The sequence below is a fragment of the Sphaerodactylus townsendi genome, linkage group LG10 (assembly GCF_021028975.2).
Source record: "Sphaerodactylus townsendi isolate TG3544 linkage group LG10, MPM_Stown_v2.3, whole genome shotgun sequence".
Classification (NCBI taxonomy): domain Eukaryota; kingdom Metazoa; phylum Chordata; class Lepidosauria; order Squamata; family Sphaerodactylidae; genus Sphaerodactylus; species Sphaerodactylus townsendi.
Window position 1 is genome coordinate 76,638 of NC_059434.1, and position 23,215 is coordinate 99,852.

At 47.1% G+C, this 23,215-nt stretch overlaps 1 protein-coding gene across 1 annotated transcript in view; it reads right to left on the minus strand.

The window, feature by feature from the left end:
* Positions 1-7,971: 7,971 nt before the first annotated feature.
* ROPN1L (rhophilin associated tail protein 1 like) overlaps positions 7,972-23,215 on the minus strand; it is a 52,443-nt gene continuing 37,199 nt past the window's right edge. Inside the window, exon 6 of the mRNA XM_048509214.1 lies at positions 7,972-8,153. Coding sequence (XP_048365171.1) covers positions 8,096-8,153 — 58 coding nt within the window. The 3' untranslated portion in view covers positions 7,972-8,095. The remainder of the gene's footprint in view (positions 8,154-23,215) is intronic.

The window sequence follows — 23,215 nt, forward strand, 5'->3', positions numbered from 1 at the left end:
CATACCTGTTTGCTAGAAAGTTCCTGCCTGCCTTCAGCTTTAACTTCTGTTGCTGCCGTCCCATAATTACTTATACCCACTTTTGATGCGCACATCTTGACTCTAGATTTTCTCCTCCATTGAGGACATCCCCCATGGAGATCTCTTCTGATGGAAGGGAACTGGATAATTCAGTTATTGGCTGACAAACCTTCCACCAAAGTCTTGCTCATCCATTGGTGGGCGACATTGTAACCCCTCCCCCTCCTGTCTTCACCTGACTCAGGAGCAAGCCCCAGCACCCCAGCCTGGCTGGCGCCTGCTGTCCGAGCGTGGGCAGAGCGCTGGCGACCGGGACTCCGGCCACCCCCGCGCCCGGACTGGGGCAAGGGGGAGGAAACCGCGCCGGCCGGTGAATCGGCCGGTCAGACGATCGGTTGGTGTATCGATGCGGGAACGCGTCGGAGGAGTGACGGGAAAACCGGGCGAGGGGATGACAGCGTGCAAAGAGACTGCGCAGGACTGTAGCCTCAGCCGCACCCGGGGCACAGCTGAGCCCGTTCGGCGCAGCTCAGAATCACTCCAGCTGGGGAGAGGGAGGCTTTTGGGAGCCGGAAGAGGATTTAAGTGGGGAAACGCCGAGGCGCAAGAGCTGCCGCTGCAGCCGGGTGACGGGCGGGTGATTCTTGGTGGCAGTGAAAGGAGCAAGGGCGTGAGAGGGCTGAGCCACGTGGGCAGGCAAAAAGCTGCTCAGGCCAGAGAGCTAGCGGGAGCCCAGTGAGGCAACTGGGCAGGGCGTGCTGTAGCTTGGTGGGCAGGGTCCAGCTGACAGTGAGGCAACTGCGGCAGGACCTTGGCTGGCACGCATAGGGTTTGGGAAGGGAAGTTTGGGAAACCAGGGATGGGCTGCCTCCAACATCAGGCTCCCTGTGGGTTAAACTATATCTTGGCCCCTTGGGCCAATTGGAAAAACACCTCTGGGAAGGAAAAACCCCAGGAAAGGGAGGGAGGGAAGGAACAACAGCCCAAGAACCCTGCGCGGGGAGGGGAAGCGCCACACCTGCTACTCCACATGTCCACAGAAACCCTTCCGCCTCCCCCCACCCCAACAGGCTGCTTTGCAGAGCAGTGACATCTGGGGACCTTCTGCTTCCTGGCCTGAAGAAGTCCCCCAGCTCCCCACCCCACCCCCAAGAGGCCATCCCCTCCAGTACAGCAGCAGCAGCTGGATGCACTGTTCTGCTGGCACCCCAAAGTCCTCCTGCCTTCATCCCACCCCAACCATCCCCTTTCCATCCTCCCCCATTTGAATACTCATCTGGCAACCCTCCCCCACCCCAACCCTCCCCACTCCACCCTCTGCCACCCAAAGCCTTCCCTTTCTGCCTCATCCACCCCAAGTCACACCTCCCAACTCTCCCCCCACCCAAGACTCCCCTCCCCACCCCCACCTTTCTGCCCATCCCCAGTCACCCATTTCCCCCCCTACCTCAACTTCCCCCCCACCCCTTTCCTACCTCTCCCACACACAAACCACAGACTCATGACCAGGTAGGTGGGAAGCATCACACCAGCAGTAGGGGGGCACTTTGGCCCCTGCACAGCTCATTGCTGGAGGAGAGGCTTCCTCCCCCACCCTTTGCCAGGGCTATTGCATCTCCCCTGCAATGGGCTTTGCTGCTAATCCCCATATAAAATGAGAAATCTGTGAGCCCACCCTGTCTTGACTTTCTAGCTAGGACCCTCCAAGGTATAATGCTCTTGTTCCTCTTCCCTGGCCTCAAAATCCATCCCATCTCCTTCTCTGGCTGCAAGGCTCCCCAACTCTACTGGAACTTTCCTGCCCAGCTATCCGTGCTGCTTCCTTTATAAAGGGGTTGCATCACCCTCCTCTTCCTGCTGAAGGGGTGGGGCTTCTCACACATTGTAATCTTTCAGTTATAATTAGCACTTTGAAGGGTGGGAACTTCTCACATTTTAAATCTTTCAGTTGATCTCTAGGACCAGCAGAGAAGAGGAGCAGTGGAGGAGAACGGCAGTGGGCCAGAAGGAGCTGAAGTGGGCCAGAAGGACTCGAGGGAGCTCTGATTTTTTCTTTACAGGGGGCTTTCTCCAAGCCATCTTTTAAACAGTGTATTATTTTTAAACAGGGGTTTCTCTTTTTTTTCTCTTGTCCTAAGGCTGCTGGTCGAGGCTGCTGAAGGGTGGGGAGCTTCTCTGTAAAATCTTTTCAGTTAGTTAACTGAAGGGTGGGGCTTCTCACATTTGTAAATCTTTTCAGTTAGTGCTGAAGGGGTGGGGCTTCTCACATTTTTAAATCTTTTCAGTTAGTCTCTGGAACCAGCAGAGAAGAGGAGCAGGAGAACAGCAGTGGGCCAGAAAGGGCTGGAGAAGTGGGGCCAGAAAGGCTTGAGGAGCTCTGGATTTTCACAGAGGGCTTTTCAAAAGCCTACATCTTTTAAAACAGTGTATTTGTGGGGTTTTTTTTTTTCTCCTTGTCCTAAGGCTGCTGGATTGGGCGAGGCTGCTGAAGGGGTGGGCTTCACATTTGTAAATCTTTCTGTTAGTGCTGAAGGTGGGCTTCTCACATTTAAATCTTTTTCAGTTAGTGCTGAAGGGTGGGCTTCTCACATTTTAAATCTTTTCTGAAGTTAGTCTTGGACCTCGAAGGCGCGCTACTAATGGCTATCCAGGTGTTTTACTAAATAAGAACATATTTTAAGGGATAGTACAAGGTATAGAAACCTTAACAGGAGGCACTAATTAAAATCAATATTTGAATTATCTAAACAAACTTAGATATGAAGGCAGGAAGCCAGCAGGGGATGCAGGGCTTTCCAGTGTTTTTTGCACTGAGTGTCACATGTATGACCTATCTGCCACTAGGGCAGAAGTCATGGGTGTGCCCTTGCTGCAATGAGCTCCTGGCACTCAAGGGACGCATTGTGCGTTCTCTTTGAAGCCAAGGTGGCAGACTCCTGGCGAAGCTTTCGAGGAAGAGGCAGAGAGGGGCAACAAATGAGGCTTTCAGGGACCTAGCAGCCGGGTCCCACTCCCAGAAGGTGACATCTCTTCAGATGTCATGGAGAATGCAGAGTCCTGGGGTGACGGAGGGTGCCAAGTCTGTGAGGTGGTGGAAGATGCTCCCATAGATGGGGACCCTTCCTTAGCTGGTGGGTCAGATATCCTCTCAGCACTGGAGGATACCCCTCGGGGGGGAGGTGGGGGGGAGCTCCCTTGCTTAGTGGAGTGATTCTGATCATTAGAATGTCTGCCTAGAGAGAGTTGGGTTTGTGAGAGGCTGCTGATGACCGCATGGTGACTTTGCCTGCCACCTGGTCTGCGAAGAGTTAGGATGTAAAAACAGCCTGTCCACAGATAGGGCTGTTAGACAGTGCTGAGAGGTGCAGAGTCAGCAGTTGTGAGTCCTTGAGATTGGTACCAATGACATTGGGAAATGTAGCCGGGAGGTTCTGGAAGCTAAATTTAGGCTGCTAGAAAAAAGGTTAAAATCCAGGACCCCCAAGGTGGCATTTCCTCCAAAATGCTACCACCTGTTCCACGCGATGCAGGCCGCTGAGCTAGGGCAAGCGGAGATACAGGGTCTCACATGCGTGGATGAGAAGTGGTGGGTGTAACCAAGGCAGATTGGGGTTTCAGATTTGTCAGGAACTGAACACACAAAATAAATGGGATTAACTGATTGGGGTGAATTAATAATAAAATAAATGGGATTAATCAGTTGGAACAAGAAAACAAAATCAAAAACAGACGCACTACTACATAGTCCTCATATGCTCTTAAACATGCTCTGCTATCTGCCTCTTCCCCTGCTGACTGTATTGCAAAATTTGGAGCCTTGCCTAGTAAACTAGTTGGTGACCTAGCAGCACTGACCAAAGCAGGTCCCCCTCGAGGGACATCCACTGATTCATCTTTCTGAAGATTGTAGGTTTATAAAAAAGCAAATGCGGATAATATACTGTAAAACCAGACAGCAAGGACTAATTAACCTCCCTGCTGAGTATTTCTTGTGGAAGAGGCATCTCCGAGAAAGTCTTCATAAACAAACCATAGAGAAATGGAAGCATCCTATACAGGCAGCCTTTTAGAATAGAATAGAATAGAATAGAATAGAATCTTTATTGGCCAAGTGTGATTGGACACACAAGGAATTTGTCTCCGGTGCATATGCTCTCAGTGTACATAAAAGAAAAATACATTTGTCAAGAATCATAAGGTACAGCACTTAATGATTGTCATATAGGTCTAGTAAGCAATCAGGAAACAATCAATAGTAATGAAAACATAAAATGTAAAATCATAAAATAAAATAAAATGTCAGCACAGGCTATAGTCATACAGTCATAAGTTACTGGAGGGAGATGGGTAATAGGAATGATGAAAAACGTAGGGCAGTAATTATATAATAAGTATATAATAAATAGGCTAACAGTATCGAGAGACTAATATATTTAACAGAGTGATGGGATTCGGGAAAAAAGTGTTCTTATGTCTAGTTGTCTTGAATTGTGCAGTGTATACTTGCTGTAGCGACGTTTAGAGGGTAAAGAGTTGAAACAGTTTATGTCCAGGAGGATGCGAGGGGTCAATAAATATTCTCCCAGCTCTTTTCTTTACCCGGCCAGTATACAGGTCCTCAATTGAAGGCAGGTTAGCATCCACTGTTTTTTCTGCAGTTCTGATTATTCCTCTGAAGTCTGTGTATGTCGATCTTGTTGGGTGTGCAGAACCAAACCACACAGTTATAGAGGTGCAGATGACAGACTCAATGATTCCTCTGTAGAACTGTATCAGCAGCTCCTTGGGCAGTTTGAGCTTCCTGAGTTGGCACAGAAAGAACATTCTTTGTTGTGCTTTTTTGATGACATTTTTGATGTTAGGTGACCATTTTAGGTCATGAGATATGATGGAGCCTAGAAATTTAAAGGTCTCTACTGTTGATACTGTGTTGTCTAGTATTGTGAGAGGAGGTAGGATGGGAGGGTTTCTCCTGAAATCTACCACCATTTCTACGGTTTTAAGTGTGTTCAGTTCTAGATTGTTCCAGTGGCACCACGAGGCTAGTTGTTCAACCTCCCGTCTGTATGCTGTTTCATCGTTGTCTCGAATGAGACCAATCAGACGATCCCAGAAGTTTCAGGCACCTTGTTGCCAAGGGAACATGTACTTCTGCTCCTACAGTCTCTACAATTGATCCACAAACTTGGCACAGTTATTTTTGTAAACTTTTAAATAATATTAGCAATGATAATCCCAATGTTGAGCCCTCTTTACCTAAAGACATTCCTAGATGGCCACCCGTATCAGAGGATGAATTCAGACTATTAATCGGAAACCTTAAAACCAACAAAGCTCCGGGCCCTGATGGGGTGCCAGCAGAAATTTACAAATAATTTCCCGACTGGTGGTCACCTCTGTTAGGTACTTTATTCACTTCAGTGAATGACTCTGGCCTAGTTCCTGCAATCTGAACCAATGCCACCATCATATCTCTGTTTTAAAAGGGTGATTGTAGTCTTCCCTCTAATTATAGACCAATCAGCCTCCTGTCTGTTTCAGGTAAACTGTACGTCAAATTTTTATTTAACCATCTCCTTAAGTGGATTTCGGAATAGAGCAGATTGGCTTTTCAAAAGGAAAGACCACCCTGGACCATTGTATGATGCTGAAAACACTAGTTTCCAAATACCTCCATAGAGGGAAATCCAGCCTCTTTGCAGCCTTCGTAGATCTTAAGGGTGCATTTGATTCTGTCGATAGAACAGTAATATGGCATAAACTGCAGAAGGTTGCTATTGAATCCAGGCTTCTTCTATTAATTATGTCCCTTTATAGAAACCCCTCCTGCTAGATAAGGTGTAAGGTATCAGGTTCGTTAACACCCAAAATATAGGTTTCACAGGGGGTCAAACAGGGATGCGTGCTAGCACCCATCCTATTCAATCTTTTTTTGCATGACCTTGTTTCCACTCTGAACAGCTCCAACTCTTACTGCCCGTACCTGAATGTTGTTCCTCTGCTCATCCTCCTCTATGCTGACGATGCAGTTTTGCTGTCACGGATGAGGTCAGGTCTTAAAGATTTGTTAATTAAATGTTATGAATATTGTACAAATAACAGGCTGGTTATTAATCCCATTGAATCCAAGATATTGATATTTTTGAACACTTTCAGCTCTATGAGATGGTCCATTTAAGGTGTTGATATCGAACAAGTTAAACTTTTCAAATATCTAGGGATAGTATTCCACCATAAACTAAGTTGGACCACTCACAGATAATACTCTTAAAGGCTGAAAAAAATTGTCTGCTGCAGTTCTGAATTTTTTCAGTCTCAACGGTGGTAGGTTTATTCCAGCAGTGCTGAAAGTATTTAATGCCAAGATAGTCCAACATTTTTTGTATGGCATTCCCATTTGGATCCAAACTTGGAATCAGAATATAGAACGGATTCAATCAAATTTCTTATATAAGATTTTTGGTACCCCGTGCTGTGTTCCCTATGGTGTTCTCTGCTTAGAATCAGGGCAATATCTGTTAGAAACCAGGGCTTGGGCTGTAACCTTTAAGTTCTGGTTGCGTCTCTGTTTTTGTTCAAACTCAAATAGTTTATCCCAGCTAGAAATGAGGGAGCTCCAGCTGTCAAAAATTTTTCCCTGAGTTTCTCTTGGGAGTCCCTACATATGCTCACCGCTACAGAGATTTATCACTGTCTCAAAATCAGACTATTTGACCAGGAATATCAATTTCTTCTGAGCAAAGCGCAAAGCTCTTGCTCCCCATTATACTTTGGGATTATCCCCCAGAAATCTCGCCCTGCTGTCTACTTGGAACCACTTGTTAACCATAATTTCAGATGGGTCATGACTAGAGCAAGATGTAATTCTTTTCCTTCAGCTATACTTCAAGGTCACTTTTTAAATATCCCACTTACCGAGCGATGTTGCCAGTTTTGCCCTCATTTAGCTAATTCATTTTCTCATGTCTTCCTCTATTGCCCAAAATATAACAACATCAGAGCTGATTTGGCTGTTTTATTATCGACAGGGTTTGCAATTCTCTCAGATAAAACAAAAATGGCTAAGTTATTGAACAACCCTAATATCGAAATATCTGAAGCTGTAGCCACATTTTAATGCATGTTTTCATTAGTTCAATAGTGCTCTTTCTATTGTAATTTTGATACATGATGGTTTTATGCCTAATAAAGGTTTTTGATTGATTGATCACCTAAATTGATTATCTTACAAATTAAATAACCCAATTTAGAATGCATCAGATTAAGTTTTCTACAGTTTTTGCTGTTAGACAAAATAAGTCTGGTGGTATTTCATGTTACTTTAACTCTATCCTTGCAATTGATGGGAGTTAAAATTTCCCACTTTTTCAGCAGCCAGAGAGGGAGCTCACTCACCTGCTAAGACTGCAAACATGTTAAAACAGAAATTTGAGAGGGGTGAGATGTCACTTGCCAAAAAGTAGTCATCAATCTTGGATTGTAGTGGCTGGAGGTGAGAAATATTCAATTACTCTTCCTCCATTTTGAAGTCTCACCTCATTTAATTGCCACTGTCAAGCTCGGGTAAAATTGCTTACACTGGCAGCTTTACTTGGCCAAACTCTGAAAATCCAATGCTTTCAAAGGGGGTTACTCTATTTCTCCCAAAGTCCAGCACTTGAATCCTTAAATCATTAAGAGTACCCAGTGCTCCCTCTTCAATCACTCTGGTAATAAGCTTCCCCCGAGATACTGAGTAATCAGAAAACTGAAGATCTTAGTTGCAAAACTAGGAGTTCCAAATATTCTCATCAGTTCAGATGATTTAGTTAGCACTGTCTGAGGTTTGAAGTCCTAGATTAAAAGTTTCCAAGAAAATTCACAGGGAGACTCCAACTAGGGCTGCCACTGAGAATGACTGAAACTAGCAATCGATGTCCCACAGAAGTATCTTGATATGACACAACAATCTAATATTAAAGTTTTATTCTTAATCATAACAATTACATAAATTGTACAATGGGTGCAGAAAATCTTATTTTGTGGTTATACAACTATTTAACTATAACAATAAATTTGTCAGCCTTTTCTTGTTTCAATCCATCCTGTTTACAGAAAAATCTGCAACTCCAACCATGTAGTTCTTGTGCGCCCTAAATGAGCAAGGGGAGAAAAACAGTTCATTAAGGATGCCTACATATGTTTATTCCGTAACAATCATATCATGCCTCTCCCCCTTCCGCTTGGTATGGATGCCCTGCTAGCATGACAGCACTTTGGGAAAGGCTTTCCCATAATATCACTGAAATATTTTAGGTGTAATACCATCCCCAAAAGATAGACCCAAACATTTATGTACTAAAGAATCTTCAGATTGAAATTGGTCAAGCTATAATGGGACAGAATTTCAAAGGCTGTGGTCGTAAACTTTGATAAAACAGAGTTGTACTTACCTGTAAGTGTTGTTCATTGAGTGGTATTCTGTGCAGGCAGGCATGAGAACATGAGGTCTGCCACAGACCCAAGTTTCAAAGCTATTCTTGGTCTCTCTAGAATTTTCAGAGTATTCTCCTGCTCCCCCCCCCCCATGCTTGCCAGGGTTTCTTTTCCTGCCCCAACTGGCTCATGATTGGGGGGGCGCTCCTTCCCTCATTCCTGCCTTCGCCACCATAGAGTGGGGCACAATGACAGAGGATCTCACAATGGGGAAGGACAGAGGGATGTGTGCCTGCACAGAAGACCACTTGATGAAGAACAGTCACAGATAAATGCAACCCTGTTTTCATCTTTTTGGCTTCTATGCAGTCCCACATGGGAGTATAACAAGCTCACTCACCACAGAAAGTGAATTAGGATCCTCAACAAAATGATTGACTGCTTTTTATACAGTAGCAGTTCTCCTAGAGTTGATGTTAACTGCATAATACTTGAGAAATGCTGCTGGAGAAGATCACATAGCCGCATTGCATATGCTGTCTGAAGAAATATTACCCAAGAATACAGCAGAGGAAGACTGAAATCTAGCACACTGAGTTCCAAGGGTCAAAGGGCAATTGACCTTTGAAGTGGAATAAGCTAAATGAATTGCCCTGGTTTGGACAGGAACGATTTGTCCCTTACAGGGGCTGGAGAAGCACACTGTCTTCTTTTCAGAAGGGTGCAGTATGTTCTAAACAAAAAAATCCCAGTGACCTCCATTCATCTAAATTGGGCAATGCACATTCCTTATGAAAAGTAGGAGGGGAAAAACACTGGGAGAACGATGTCTTCTGAAAATGAAAAACAGAAAGGACTTTAGGGAGAAAATCTTGGCTGGAATGGAGAAGACTGGGTTGCTGTAACTGCTGTTTCATTGAGATTTTCTGAACACACACACATTGGGACTGCACCTGTGTGCAGGCCTACTATTCAGAAGTTTTCTTCAAGCCCCTAGCAACAGGAGGGGGCGGCCTTCCCCTCAGACCATGATTACATGGCTCCTTCCTGCTCAGACTGTCACGTGGTCTGGGGGTGATGAGTTCCTGATTGCTGCCGTAAACCTCTTCACCAGTCACAAAAGGCACAGAGCCAAACAAAAACACTCTTTCTAATGGAGACCTGAAGAGGGTTCAAAGCAAGGCAGGAGGGAGGGAATGTATTTCTGCACAGAAGACCCCAATAAACAGCAGTTACAGGTAAGTGCAACCCTGTCTTCATCTTCGGTCTTCAGTGCAGTCCCAAATTGGGATTCTGGTTAGCTTATCAAAAAAACAGGAGGCTGGGAACACTCTTCACTGGAACAAGGAGTGCAGGCTTTCCAACCTCTGCCTAGAGGGAGCATCCCTGGTGTTCTCTGGACTTGATGTTGCTTATTATAGAAATGTCAATAGAGGAAGAAATCAAGTTGGAGAATGATATAAGTATTGCAGAAGATTCTCTTAAAAATAGCTGTGATTTTGAAACAGCTGAAAAAAGATTTAAAGAAATAGAGGACAGCCTTAAACCATTCCAATTAAAACTTAATGAACTGAAAACTAAGAAATTTAAATGAGATGAGAATTATGAAAATAATCAAGTATGTAGGACTATAGAATCCACTCTGAAACGTCCTAAAATTTTTCATGAAGATATGTTTTTGTTTCCTCTGCTTTGGAGCTCAGTGCCAAATGGAGCTCCTTCTACCACAGTCAGGAGGGTTTTTCCAGCAGGTTTGGATCATACGTGGATATTACTAGGAAGAGCTCTAGAAATAACAGCCAATTTTTGGGGGGGAAACATGGAGGGGAAGGAGGAAAACATAGTACCGTGTTCCCCCGAAAATAAGACGTACCCTGAAAATAAGCCCTATCCTGATTTTTCAGGATTTTTGAAGGAGGCTTAAAATATAAGCCCTCCTCCAAAAATAAGCCCTACCTGTAGTTACAGATCAGGATAGTGTGATCCAGCAGGGTGCTCCCTGCCAATGAGGATGCAGCCTGAATCACATGTGATGGGGAAGCAATGGGGCTGCCGAGAGTCTGCCTTAATGAATTGTGAAGGTACTGTATTTCCCCCTAAAATAAGCCCTACCTCAAAAATAAGCCCTAAGGTATCTTTTGGTGCAAACATTAATGTAAGACCCTGTCTTATTTTTGGGGAAACATGGTAGTCAATTTATCCTCATATACTCCTACACCAGATGAATTGGAGGTTATTAATTTGGGATTGGGATTCATTCCAACTTCTAATTATAACACTTTTAGAACCAGAGTAGATCTTTTCCACCTGTTCAGACAATTGCAATTACATGGCTTTTTGGTGATGATCCCTCCAGAGAAATCCCTAAATTTCATCCCCATTCTACCTTCCTTCTTCCACTGTCTGATCTGTCTTTGAAAAAGTTGTTCTGAGAGATGTTGAAAAAGCTGAGAAGCATTTCAATCATTTTTTTTCCCTCTAGGCAAAAAGCTGCATTGTCCAGTCTTCGAAATAATCAGGATATTATTATAAAACCAGCTGATAAAGGGGGCACAGTTGTTATTATGAACAGAGATGATTACTTCCTTGAAGCTCTTAGACAATTAGAAAATTCAGAATTCTATCAATGCATAATGATCCCACAAATCTTATATTGAGTATTATCAAAACAGTTGTACACTTGCTTGTACCATCAGTTTCTGGAAGTCCTGCTCAAAGAGTCTTTGCTTTATGAAACGGTATATCTCATTAGAAGTCATAAGAAGAAGATCATCAAGAGACAAAGCTAGGTCTTGCAACTTATTGGTTATATGAATCCATCACTCCGTCGAGACCAAATAAGAGAGCGCGTTTGAGGTAAAGCTGAGCTGGCTGTCATGAAAACAGATGCGTAGCCAGAACCTAAAAGTGCGGCACCAGGCTATGGTTTCCAACAGATGTTGGCCAGCTTCCAAACACAAAAGGCTGCATAGGGTACGGAGCGAGGGGTTCCAAAGATCTTATACAGGAACCTAGATTGAATTTGCTCGGCTTCAATGTTCCATACATGAATACACAACGGGTAGCCATAGAGGAGTTGTTGGCACACTTTAGAGTTGAAGATCTTTAAGGCGGCAGGGATGTATCGATGTCCCTTATTATGGAAGAAGCCAATTATGGCATTGCACGAGCTTTTGCTCAATGCTATTGCTTTGTTCCTGTGGTAATGTCAGAACCCCCAGTAACTCACAAAACTCGTGTTGTAGAACAGCAGTTTATTGAAATGATGAGTCTGCAAACGGCAAAGCCAAGAATGGCAGGTTCTGTTTCACACAGCACTTAAAAGCACAGAGGCTACCCCCCCCCAAGCCTGGGAAAGAGCGCCCAACAGAAAATGCATGTAGATAACAGTGTAAGGAAGCAGTCCATGACCTTGGAGACACCTGCGCCTCGCAGACATTCCTCAGCAGCTAGAAAAGACAGTTAGGAACAGCATTAACCCCTACCAGCCTCCCCCCAGTGAAAAGTAATGCAGCATAAGCAAACCCCTAAACACAGGCCTCCTGACATACAGCTCCCTCTAAGGCCTCCCTCCCGGCTTGCTTGGGCAGCGTTGATGAAACAACTTAACAAGGCAAGGGGCTTTTACATTTTTAGCAAAGATCCATTGATTCTGCCCAGGTAAACACCCTGTCCAGGAGAGACCAACATATTGGTAAGCGGTTCACGATGATAGATAACTGTAGAGTCAAGAATGTCAGACAGTTCATAGTGCTTGGAACCATCAATCAGAATCGGTGGAGGCACTTTCATCTCTGGATGCCAGACATCCGGGAACTTGTTTTTTTCAGCAAGCTGCAATAGGAAAAGCAGGATGAATTTTACTCAAAGCTTTAGAAGCAAAGTCCAGTTCAGCGTCACTTCTTTATTGATGACCCTAATAATCTTAAAAGGCCCCACATTATTTCTGCAGAGACTCAGCTTGGAGGGTCGGTGCAAACTGCGCAGATTTTTGGTGGACAAATAAACCATGTCTCCCACCACCAACGGGAAATCACACCTGTGCTTGTTGGCTTGACGCTTGTAGGCCTCTCGAGCCTTAGTAAGGGTGCGTAGGATTTCAGGCCATTGTTTAGCCACAGATTGCACCCAATCATGAATTTCCGGCACTGGCGCAGTATCTGACAGCTGCAGATGAGGAAGAGGAGGTGCTGACTGGCCATGAACCACCTCAAATGGAGTCTTGCCCGTACTACTATGGACTGAGTTATTATAGGCATACTCCGCATAGGGCAACAGGTCAACCCAATTATCCTGTTGATAATTGGCATAACACCTCAGGTATTGTTCCAATGTCTGTTGGGATCTCTCGGTCTCTCCATCGGTCTGGGGGTGAAAGGCTGAGGAAACCCCCTGCTCCACCCCCAACAACTTGAGGAGAGCCCTCCAGAAGCGAGACACAAACATTGAGCCGCAGTCCGAAATTAACTTCCTCAGAAAGGAATGCAAACGGTAGATATGCAACATGAATAGTTCAGCTAGTTTCTGAGCAGTGGGAATAGAAGTACAAGGGATAAAATGGGCTTGTTTAGAGAACAAATCCACCACAGTCCAAATCACCGTTTTGCCATGACTCAGAGGCAGATCCGTAATAAAATCCATGGAAATCACTTGCCAGGGAGCACTAGGCAAAGCAATGTCCTGTAACAGACCCTGAGCCTTACCAGGGATAGTCTTAGCCATGGCACACACAGGGCAGCCCTTGATATAAGCCTCAATGTCCTTACGCATTGTTCTCCACCAGAACTGCCTTCTGAGCAAGTGCAGAGTTTTCACAAAGCCGAAATGGCCAGCAGACTTAACATCATGTCCCTGGTGGAGGATTTGAGAACGCAGTGGAGGTGGAACGAAAAGCAGAGAGCCACGATACCAAAGTCCATTATGCAATGTCAGCCCGTCACCCCCTCCTCCTTGGAAACCGGAGATCTGCCAGCCTCCAAAAACCCAGAGAGGAGGTGATCCGGCAGAGCGGGCCCAGGCGCGCCGTGAGCCTGCATGCGAGAGCGGGTGACTACTAAGCCCAGGTGGGAGGGGGAAAGGACCGTACGGGGAGGAGCAGTCTGCGGTAGAGGCCCCCCATCCTCTGGCAAACGGGAGAGAGCATCAGCCAAACGGTTGGTCTTGCCAGGAAAGAAATGAACAGTAAACCTGAACCTAGCAAAGAAATCAGCCCAACGCAGCTGCTTAGCTGACAAACGGCCCGGGGTACACAAAGCAGCTAGGTTTTTATGGTCAGTCCAGACTTCAAAGGGTTGCTCAGCTCCCTCTAAAAAATGCCTCCAAACAGAAAGAGCAGTCTTAATAGCACAAGTCTTGTTATCTCCAACAGTCCAATTGAGCTCAGCACCCGAAAATTTGTGGGAGAGGTAAGCACAAGGGTGAAGGCGACCCACAGAGTCCCTCTGGAGCAGGGCAGCGCCGAGAGCTTTATCAGAGGCATCAACGTGCAAAACAAATGGCCTGGAAGGGTCAGGGTGAGCCAGGACAGGCTCAGACGTAAAAGCAGCTTTAAGATCATCAAAGGCAGCCTGGCAAGTAGAATCCCAGGGCAAACTGGCGCCAGGGTGGGCAGCAGCGGGGCCCCGTTCCTTGGTACGCAAGAGGTCAGTGAGAGGTAGGGCCAGAGAGGAAAAATTCGGAATAAAGTCACGGTAGAAATTAGCAAAACCTAAGAAGGACTGGAGCTGTTTACGAGAGCGGGGGGTTGCCAAGCCAGCACATCAGCTACTTTAGCAGGGTCTATTTGTAATCCAGCAGCAGAAATGCGGTAACCCAAAAAATCCAACTGAGATTTAAGAAATTCACACTTGGAAAGTTTCACAAACAAGGAATTAGAGAGCAGCCGAGACAAAACCTCCCGGACCAATTAAATGTGAGACTGTTCGTCCTGAGAATATATTAACACGTCATCCAAATAGACAACCACTCCTTTGAATAATAAGTCATTCAGAACGCCGTTTATAAGACTTTGAAAGACAGCTGGCGCCCCCTTGAGGCCAAATGGCATCACACAGTATTCAAACTGACCATAGCGAGTATTAAAAGCGGTGAGATGCTCATGGCCAGTTGCCATGCGCACACGGTAATATGCTTCTCTCAAGTCCAATTTAGTGAAAATCCGACCAGAGCCCAGATTGGCCAACAAATCCTTGTTCAATGGAAGTGGGTACTTATTAGAGGCAGAAACAGCATCTAAACCTCTATAATCCGTACAAAGACGAAGAGAGCCACCTTTCTTCTTCACAAACAACACTGGGGCTGCGTAAGCACTGCTAGCTTTCTGAATAAATCCACGGGCAATATTCTTGTCTAAAAAGGACCGCAATTCAGCATCCTCAACAGGGCTCATGGGATAAATCCTGCCTTTGGGGAGTTTAGAGCCAGGAATCACCTCAATCTTACAGTCGGTCTCCCGGTGGGGAGGCAGCACGTTGCATTCAGTTTCCTCAAAAACACGTTGTAAATCCTGGTAGGGGGCAGGCACAGCCGGATCAAAGGAGGCCGCCTGAAGGTCGCACGCCAGGCCCTCTGGCATACGTAACAGGTGGCTGGGGGTTCGGGTTGCATATGGTCTCCACAAGGGGGGTCAGTGAAAGTCAGAGTTCTGCGAGACCACCTAACGGCAGGGTCATGATCAGTGAGCCAGGAGAGCCCCAGAATGATAGGATATTGGGAAATGGGAGCAATAATGAAACTGCGGCGTTCCCAATGTTCTTTACAACCAGCAAAAATTTTGGGAGTGCGGGAGGTGATGGGACCGCCCCCCATAGGGCTGCCATCCATCTGATCAAACCTAATAGTCTCAGTCAACGGTACTGGCTGGATATGCAAGGCTTCCACCAAACGTGGGTGGATCAAGCAGTGGGAGCAGCCTGTGTCCACAAGGGCTTGCACCAGCAACTTTGGGCAGCCAGGACCCGTAGTCAAAACAAGGGGCAGGATGATGGGATCACTCACTCGTTCAGCCTGCGGGGGCTCCCAAGGAATCGGCTGCTCCAGACCCTCAGGCAAGACAGCGGCAACACGGGCTCCATCCTTTTGAGAGGGCTTCCCAGACTTAGGCGGTTTAGCCACGGGGGTGGATGAGGCAGAGGGGGCACCTTTCTTGGCAGGACAGGCGGAGGCAAAGTGGCCCCCCTCCCCACAGTAGAGACAAAGGTTCAAGCGACGACAGCAGGCATTCTCTTCCGGGGTGAGCTGGCGATGGGACTGAGTGGAGCTCACTGACTTAGGGCTGGGGGTTGCTTTACGTGACGGCAGCGTTGGAGTTCTCCTGACCGACACCCCCAGGGTAGCTGCCTCACGCATTCTAGCATCTGCGGTGCCAGCCAGAATGATCCATTCCATCAGGGTTTGAGGGTTATCTCAGATGAGCGACCAGTTGAGAAGGTCAGGGTGCAAAGCTTTTTTAAAGGCAAACACTTTGACAGGGTCGTCCCAATCAGGAATCCGGCTGGCTACCGTGCGAAAAGTCTCGACAAATTCAACAAAGGGAGTCTTGCCCTGACGCATGTCCATGAGTTCTTGTTTAGCTTGCTCTCCTACAAAAGGGCTTTCAAAGCGGTGACGTAAAGCCATCATAAACTCTTGAAAGTTGTACAGCTCCGGAGCTTGGTGCTGGAACAGGCCCACGTACCATTTCACAGCGGGCCCATCCAAATTCGAGCCAACTTCACATACACGTTCAAAGACATTCAGATACTGCCTCCCATATTGTAACATGTGAGTGTTCACCTGAACCAGGAAGGCAGGCAACAGGTCCTGAGTTCCATTAAACCGGTAGGAAAACTGGACTCTAGCCATGAACGGTGGGCGAGGCAAGGCACCCCCCAACTGCCAGAATGCTGGAGCTCCCATCAGTCCTGGTACTGGTGCAGCCAGAAGCGGAGCCCGGGGAGGCTGAGGCAGTTGAGGGGCCGGTGGAGGCGGTGGTTGAACAGGTGGTGGTGGAACCGGCAAGACTGGTGGAGGCGGGGCGGGCTGGATCGGGGCAGGTTGTGCAGGAATTGCCCCAGCCCCATCTGCAGGTGCAGGACCAGGCGCAGGTACAGGGCCAGGTGCAGGAGCAAAAGGTTGCACTTGTACCAGGGCAGCTTGCAAATGCCCCACAGTGAGTTGCATCTGTTGCACAGTCCGACGATACTCTTCCCGTTCCAAGTCCCAAGCTTCCTCCGAAGCCTGTAGCATCCTCCAGGCTGCAGCTTCAGAGGCATAGGCACTGTCAGAAGGACGGTTGGGCCCAGAAATATTTCCAGCTAAGGGGGCTGTTGCCCAGGTGGCACTGGAAATCCCCCAAGCTTGGGAATCCTGAAACAGCTCAGCGTTTCTGCGACGTCTCACGGTGACCCCCTGCGAGACATCTAACGGAGCAGTCAGGAAACGGGTAGGAGCCTCCAGATAGCTGGTAGTAGACAGTTCTCCTCCGGACACAACTGTATTTCCAGCCGGAATGCGAGGCCCCTCGGCAGGGTCAGGCGAGGAATCAGACCCGGTCAGGTCCGAGCCCAGTGGGAGTCCCGGTTCGACTCTTACAGTCCCGTGTCCCCCGGGAGCACTCGAAGAAGACATACCGGCAATGCAGTCTTTACTTGAAAAATATAAAAAAGGTGAAATTCCAGCAACGCCCTGCCGCGTGGAATTCAGCCTAAGGGCTTTCTTGGCTTAATGTCAGAACCCCCAGTAACTCACAAAACTCGTGTTGTAGAACAGCAGTTTATTGAAATGATGAGTCTGCAAACGGCAAAGCCAAGAATGGCAGGTTCTGTTTCACACAGCACTTAAAAGCACAGAGGCTACCCCCCCCCCAAGCCTGGGAAAGAGCGCCCAACAGAAAATGCATGTAGATAACAGTGTAAGGAAGCAATCCATGACCTTGGAGACACCTGCGCCTCGCAGACATTCCTCAGCAGCTAGAAAAGACAGTTAGGAACAGCATTAACTCCTACCAGCCTTCCCCCAGTGAAAAGTAATGCAGCATAAGCAAACCCCTAAACACAGGCCTCCTGACAGGTATGACCAATCAGCTTTGTGATGATAGTGGAGACCTAAATATTTGAATGTTGTCACTTGCTCCAAGAGATTGTTGTTAGGAGGCCATCGCAACAAGCAGCGCGAGTTGGAGAAAACTACAACTTTAGACTTAGAGTAGTTTATAGTTAGGTAGTTTCAGTATTCTTGGCAGCCTCTAAGAAGTCTGCGTAGGCCCACTTGAGTGCGTGAAAGCAAGAGAGTGTCGTCAGCATAGAGTAGGACAGAAATTTTTGAAGGCCCTAGAGATGGTGCATGGTCATCGGAAGCTGAGACTGCGGCAGGCAGATTGCTCACATAAAGATTGAATAAGGTTGGGGCAAGTACACACCCTTGTCGATTGAATTTAATTTTACAGGATGTGTTGGTATGCAATGCCTTGATTAAGGTTATCAGTCTTCCTTCGACACCAAAAGACCACAACTTCCTCCAGAGGAGGTCTCTAGGGATAGAATCAAAAGCCCCCTTTAGATCTAGAAAGGCAGCAAAGAGTTTGGTATTTTTACAATGTATTTGGCTATCAAGGTGTTTAGAACCAGGCAGTGGTCTAGTAGGTAGATTTTCCAGCAGTGAAGCCAATCTGCTCAGGACCGATGAATTTGTTCATTGAGATCCATAAAGTAAATTTAGTGTAGTAGAGAACTTGGGATTACAATCAATTCCTTTGCACAAGTCTCTGTCCTTTAATCAGATGGACAGCAGCCCGATGCACTGGATTCACGCACTGAGTGTCAGGATGCACTAGGGGTGCTGGGGCTGCTTAGCACTTTGGGCTTATGGGGGTTGGGAATAGTAGTGGGGACTTGGGAATAGTAGTGTGTGTTTCTTTTGTTGCAGCTCACCACCAGGTGCTGGCCAAGATCAGCTCCAACAGACTTTTTGTTCTTATCAAACTGCCTGCATATTTTCTGTCTGTTCATGGGTGTGTGTCTCCACACGTCTTTTTACTAATGTTTGCACATGGAAAAGTCAATCCTGGCTTTTCCAAGTTGCTCTCTGGTTGTATGAATAAACCTGTTCTCTACAAGGTGTTGTGTCTTTCACTGGAGATTTGACACTGAGACAGTGTTGGTGCAAATTGCACAGCATTGGGAGCGGCTGTCAGGATGCTTGTGGGATGCTGGGGCCACTTGCAACTTTGGGGCTGTGGGGGAAGGGTTTTTAGTTGAATTCTATATAGTGTGTTTCTGCTCTTTTCTTCCAGCAGGTGTTGGTCAAGGCCAACTCTAACAGACTTGCATTTTATCTCTCACTGTCTGCATATTTGTGCTTTTGGTTCACATGCGAGGGGTGCACCCTCAATGATATTACTGACAGTTTGCGTGGGGAAAAGTCAGTTTGCACGGGGAATAAAGGACTGTTTTAACAAGACTTTGTTTCCATCATTGGGAATCTGACATGAAGCCAGAACTCCCTTTATTTTGTGACTCTTCATGCTCACATCTTGTAAGGTTGCTGTTTAACCTTGGACGGTTTCTCTGCCGAGGTTGGCGCACAGCCCAGAATTTGGGAGCATTTTCAGCTTCTGTGGGGCCATTCTTCTGTATCTCTGTTTCTCATGCCTGTCTGTGTGAAACTATCTCACTGTAGTTTTCGGATGGGAACTGCAGGTGTGTTTATCTAACTTTATCTGTTATGCACCAAGGGCAAGGGAGTAGGTGCCACCAAACCGGGAGCCCCCCTTAATTGGTCTCCCGAGTGCCAACAAGCATTCCAACAGCTAAAAAAGTCCTTCTGTAAGGAATTCCAAAGAGCAGAAATAAAAAGGCTTTTGATTATAAGTCCGTTTATTCAGACATCCTGGAAAGCACACACACACGACATGGCAGGAATGGGCATCCCCGCTCAAACAACAGGTTATAATGCTGACTAACCCATCCCCCCTGCCCCGTTCTCATGAGAACGGAATTCTACTATGCAACAGCGAGATAAGCATTCTCACAAGGTTGGTGCAGGTCCTGGCCGGACGCCCGGCCAAAAGAATCTCCTTCAAGGTCAGGTTAGGCTGTAAGGGAAACAAGAACGACTGAGATCCTTACACCTTCACTACCAAGCCAATTCTACGACATCCTGATCCTACCCTCCCGTTCATGGTTCATGTGGATGCTTCCGACAAAGCCCTAGGGGCTGCACTGCTGAAGAAAAATAAAAAGAATAAACTCGTTCCATGTGCTTATTTATCAAAAACATTAAACGGTCCTGAATTGAATTGGACTGTAGGTGACAAGGAAACAGCGGCTATCAAGGAGGCCCTTAGTACTTGGAGACATTGGTTGGAAGGGGCAGCTCATCCCTTTCAGTTGTGGTCAGATCACAAAAATCTATCTGCCTTGTCTACCCCCACCACGATGTCGGCGAAACAGTTAAGCTGGGCGGACTTCTCCAGATTTAATTTCACCGTCCATTTTTTCCCTGGGAAAACTAACAAGCTGGCTGACACGCTCTCCCGCCTTCCAAAGGGGGCGGATCTATCCTTGCACGCCGTCCCCCGAACAGTATTAACACCAGCCCAACTGGGATTGGCAGTCACTAGATCCCAAACGAAAGATACTCCGCCTTCCCTCCCTCCTCCCACCACACATCCCTCCTCCCACCCTGACATGGTCACGCCCTTCATGCATCTCCTCAGAGAGGTGGGGAAGCAGCCCGTTCCAGAGGATGACATGGATCCTACATTGGTTTTGGGGGATGGAGTTTGGAGGGGTGTGACTGCTGGTACGTTCCGCCTTCCCTCTGCAAGAATGTGCTTGTGGCGGGTCATGATGCCAAGGCGGCGGGACATTTCGGATTTTTAAAAACTCTGCACCTTTTACGCAGGCAGTTTTGGTGGCGCTCGATGCGTAAGGACATTGAGGCTTATGTTAAAGGTTGCCCTAAGTGTGCGGAAGCCAAACCAATTGCAGGGAAACAACATGGTCTGTTACAACCAATCCCTCCCACTACTAGCCCATGGCAAATCATATCCATGGACTTTATCACCGATCTCCCGGAAAGCCATGGCAACACAGTACTGTGGGTGGTAGTGGATTTGTTCTCTAAGCAAGCACACTTTATACCGTGGCCCACCATTCCGTCGGCCTCCAAGTTGGCAAAATTGTTCCTGCAACATGTCTACCGTTTGCACTCCGCCCCGATTAAAGTAATTTCAGACCGCGGGCCCCAATTCATATCAAAATTTTGGAAGGCGTTTTTGGGTTTGTTGGGGGTCAAACCTGCGGTGGCCGCTCTGTACCATGTGCAAACCGACGGCCAGTCGGAATGTACGAACAGAACATTGGAACAATATTTGCGTTGTTACACGAACTACCACCAGAACAACTGGACTGAGTTGTTGCCATTTGCCAAATATGCACATAATAATGCTGTTCATAGCAGCACCAAAAAAGCCTTTTGAAATAGTCGCAGGACGGTCCTTTCCCCCATTTCCCCTATTGGGTTCCCTGCTGCTTCAACCTCCGGAGTTCAATAAATGGATTCAGACGCTGGAAAAGGGTTGGGACTCTATCAACTCAAGTTTACGTCAGGCTCAGGAGTCCCAAAAAATGCAAGCTGACAAAAATCGAGTAGACTTTCCCTTAAAAGTCAGGGAGTGGGTTTATTTATCCACAAAGAATCTTAGAGACGTGCACAAATATTCTAAGCTGGGCAAGAAATTCGTTGGGCCTTTCAGGATTGTGCAGGTTAATCGTTGGGCCTTTCAGGATTGTGCAGGTTATCAGTGGTGTTACTGCTAAACTTGAGTTGCCTAATTCATTAAGCAATATTCATCCCGTTTCTCATTCCAGCTTGCTCAAACGGTCTCCAGATTCCAATGCCTGGCACGGCCCTCCAGAACGCCCCCCTCCGGTCTTGTTTGATGGACATAAACATTACGAGATTGACGTGATCCTGTATTCCCGTTTGTCTCGAAATCGTCTGCAATACCTTGTGTCTTGGGTGGGGTATCAATCAGGCCATAATCAATGGGTCAACGCTACTGATATTATTGCTCCTTCTTTAATTGCTGCATTTCATAAAGCTTTTCCTTTCAAACCAGGGGGGAGGCTTCTTAAGGGTGGCGGAGTGTAAGGTTGCTGTTTAACCTTTGACGGTTTCTCTGCCGAGGTTGGCGCGCAGCCCAGAATTTGGGAGCATTTTCAGCTTCTGTGGGGCCATTCTTCTGTATCTGTTTCTCATGCCTGTCTGTGTGAAACTATCTCACTGTAGTTTTCGGATGGGAACTGCAGGTGTGTTTATCTAACTTTGGCGGGAACTGGGAGGGGAGCCTGTAAAAGCGGCTGCTTGAACACTGGGAGGCCAGTTCCCGCATTTCGTGTGATTGACTTAGATTGCCAGATCAATAAAGAACTTAAATGTTACTTTTGTCCTGGACTTTGCAAGTTCCTTACACATCTACAGCTGAAGTTGCGCATTTGAAATACATTGTTGCTTTTCTTCAAGGACTATCTGGTGTTCCTTTGTCTCCTAACGGCTACTGAGGTTTGAATGCAGTGTCCACTACCAATAAGTATCCACTACCCCTCATAAAGGAACTGCTAACTAATTTGGGCACTGGACATGTTTTTATGAAGCTGGATTTGTGTGAGGATTGTGTGGATTGCTGAAGGGTATGGACATCTTACTGCCTTTAATACCCATTATGGCCAATATGAATATTTAGTAATGCCTTTCAGGTTAAGTGGGGCCCCCGGCATGTTCCAGAGTTTAGTAAATGAAATTCTGGATGATTTGCTGTATAAAGAAGTTGTGGTCTACTTAGATGACACGTTGATTTATACCAGGGGTCCCCAAACTTTTTAAACAGGGGGCCAGTTCACGCATGGCCAGAGCCCAGCCGGGGGCCAGACCAAGTGCCGCCCGCGGGGGGCGCCATCCATCTGCCCTTGACCTGCCCCTGGCCAAGCCCCCCACCCCCGCGGTCCCCTTCCAATCCGGCCCTGAAGCTCCGCCGCCTTTCTCTCTCCCCCCTTTGCCGCATTGGTACGGTCCCCTCCGCCGCTTGGAATGAGCAGCGAAAGTCAGCCTTTGAGGCTGTTTCTTGTAAACCTGGGGGTCGGGGTGTTAAGCCCAGGTGCCTTCTGGAAGTTTGGCGGATTCTCTTTAGGGAGCATAAACAGCATGGAGCATTGCTGAATAGGTGCTGGCCGGAGGGGACCATACTACCGCGGCAGAGGAGGAGAAAGGCAGCTCTACGCTTCACTTCTTGCTGCATTGGTATGGTCCCCTCCGGCCGCTTGGAATGAGCAGCGAGTCGCCCACACTTAATGCTGTTTGTAAACCTGGGGAAAAGGAGATAGAGAAGGGGGAGATCCGCTTCTGCCCAGTGGGCCGGATAAATGTCTTCCGGGGGCCTGATTTGGCCCCCGGGCCGTAGTTTGGGGACCCCTGATTTATACGGAGGATGAGGCATACCATGTTGCACTGGTGCGGGAAGTCTTACAACGGCTTTTAAAGAACTCTCTTTTTGTGAAACTATCCAAATGTGAATTCCATCAGTCCAAGTTGGATTTCTTAGGCTATCAGGTGTCTGCTGCTAGGTTGGAAATGGATCCAGCCAAGTTCACTGATGTTGTGAATTGGCCCCCTCCCCGGACCCGGAAACAGTTGCAATCCTTTTTGGGCTTTGCTAACTTCTACCGTGACTTTATCGCCAATTTCACTGAATTAGCATTGTCAATCACTGATTTGTTATGTACTAAGGGGAAGGGACCCA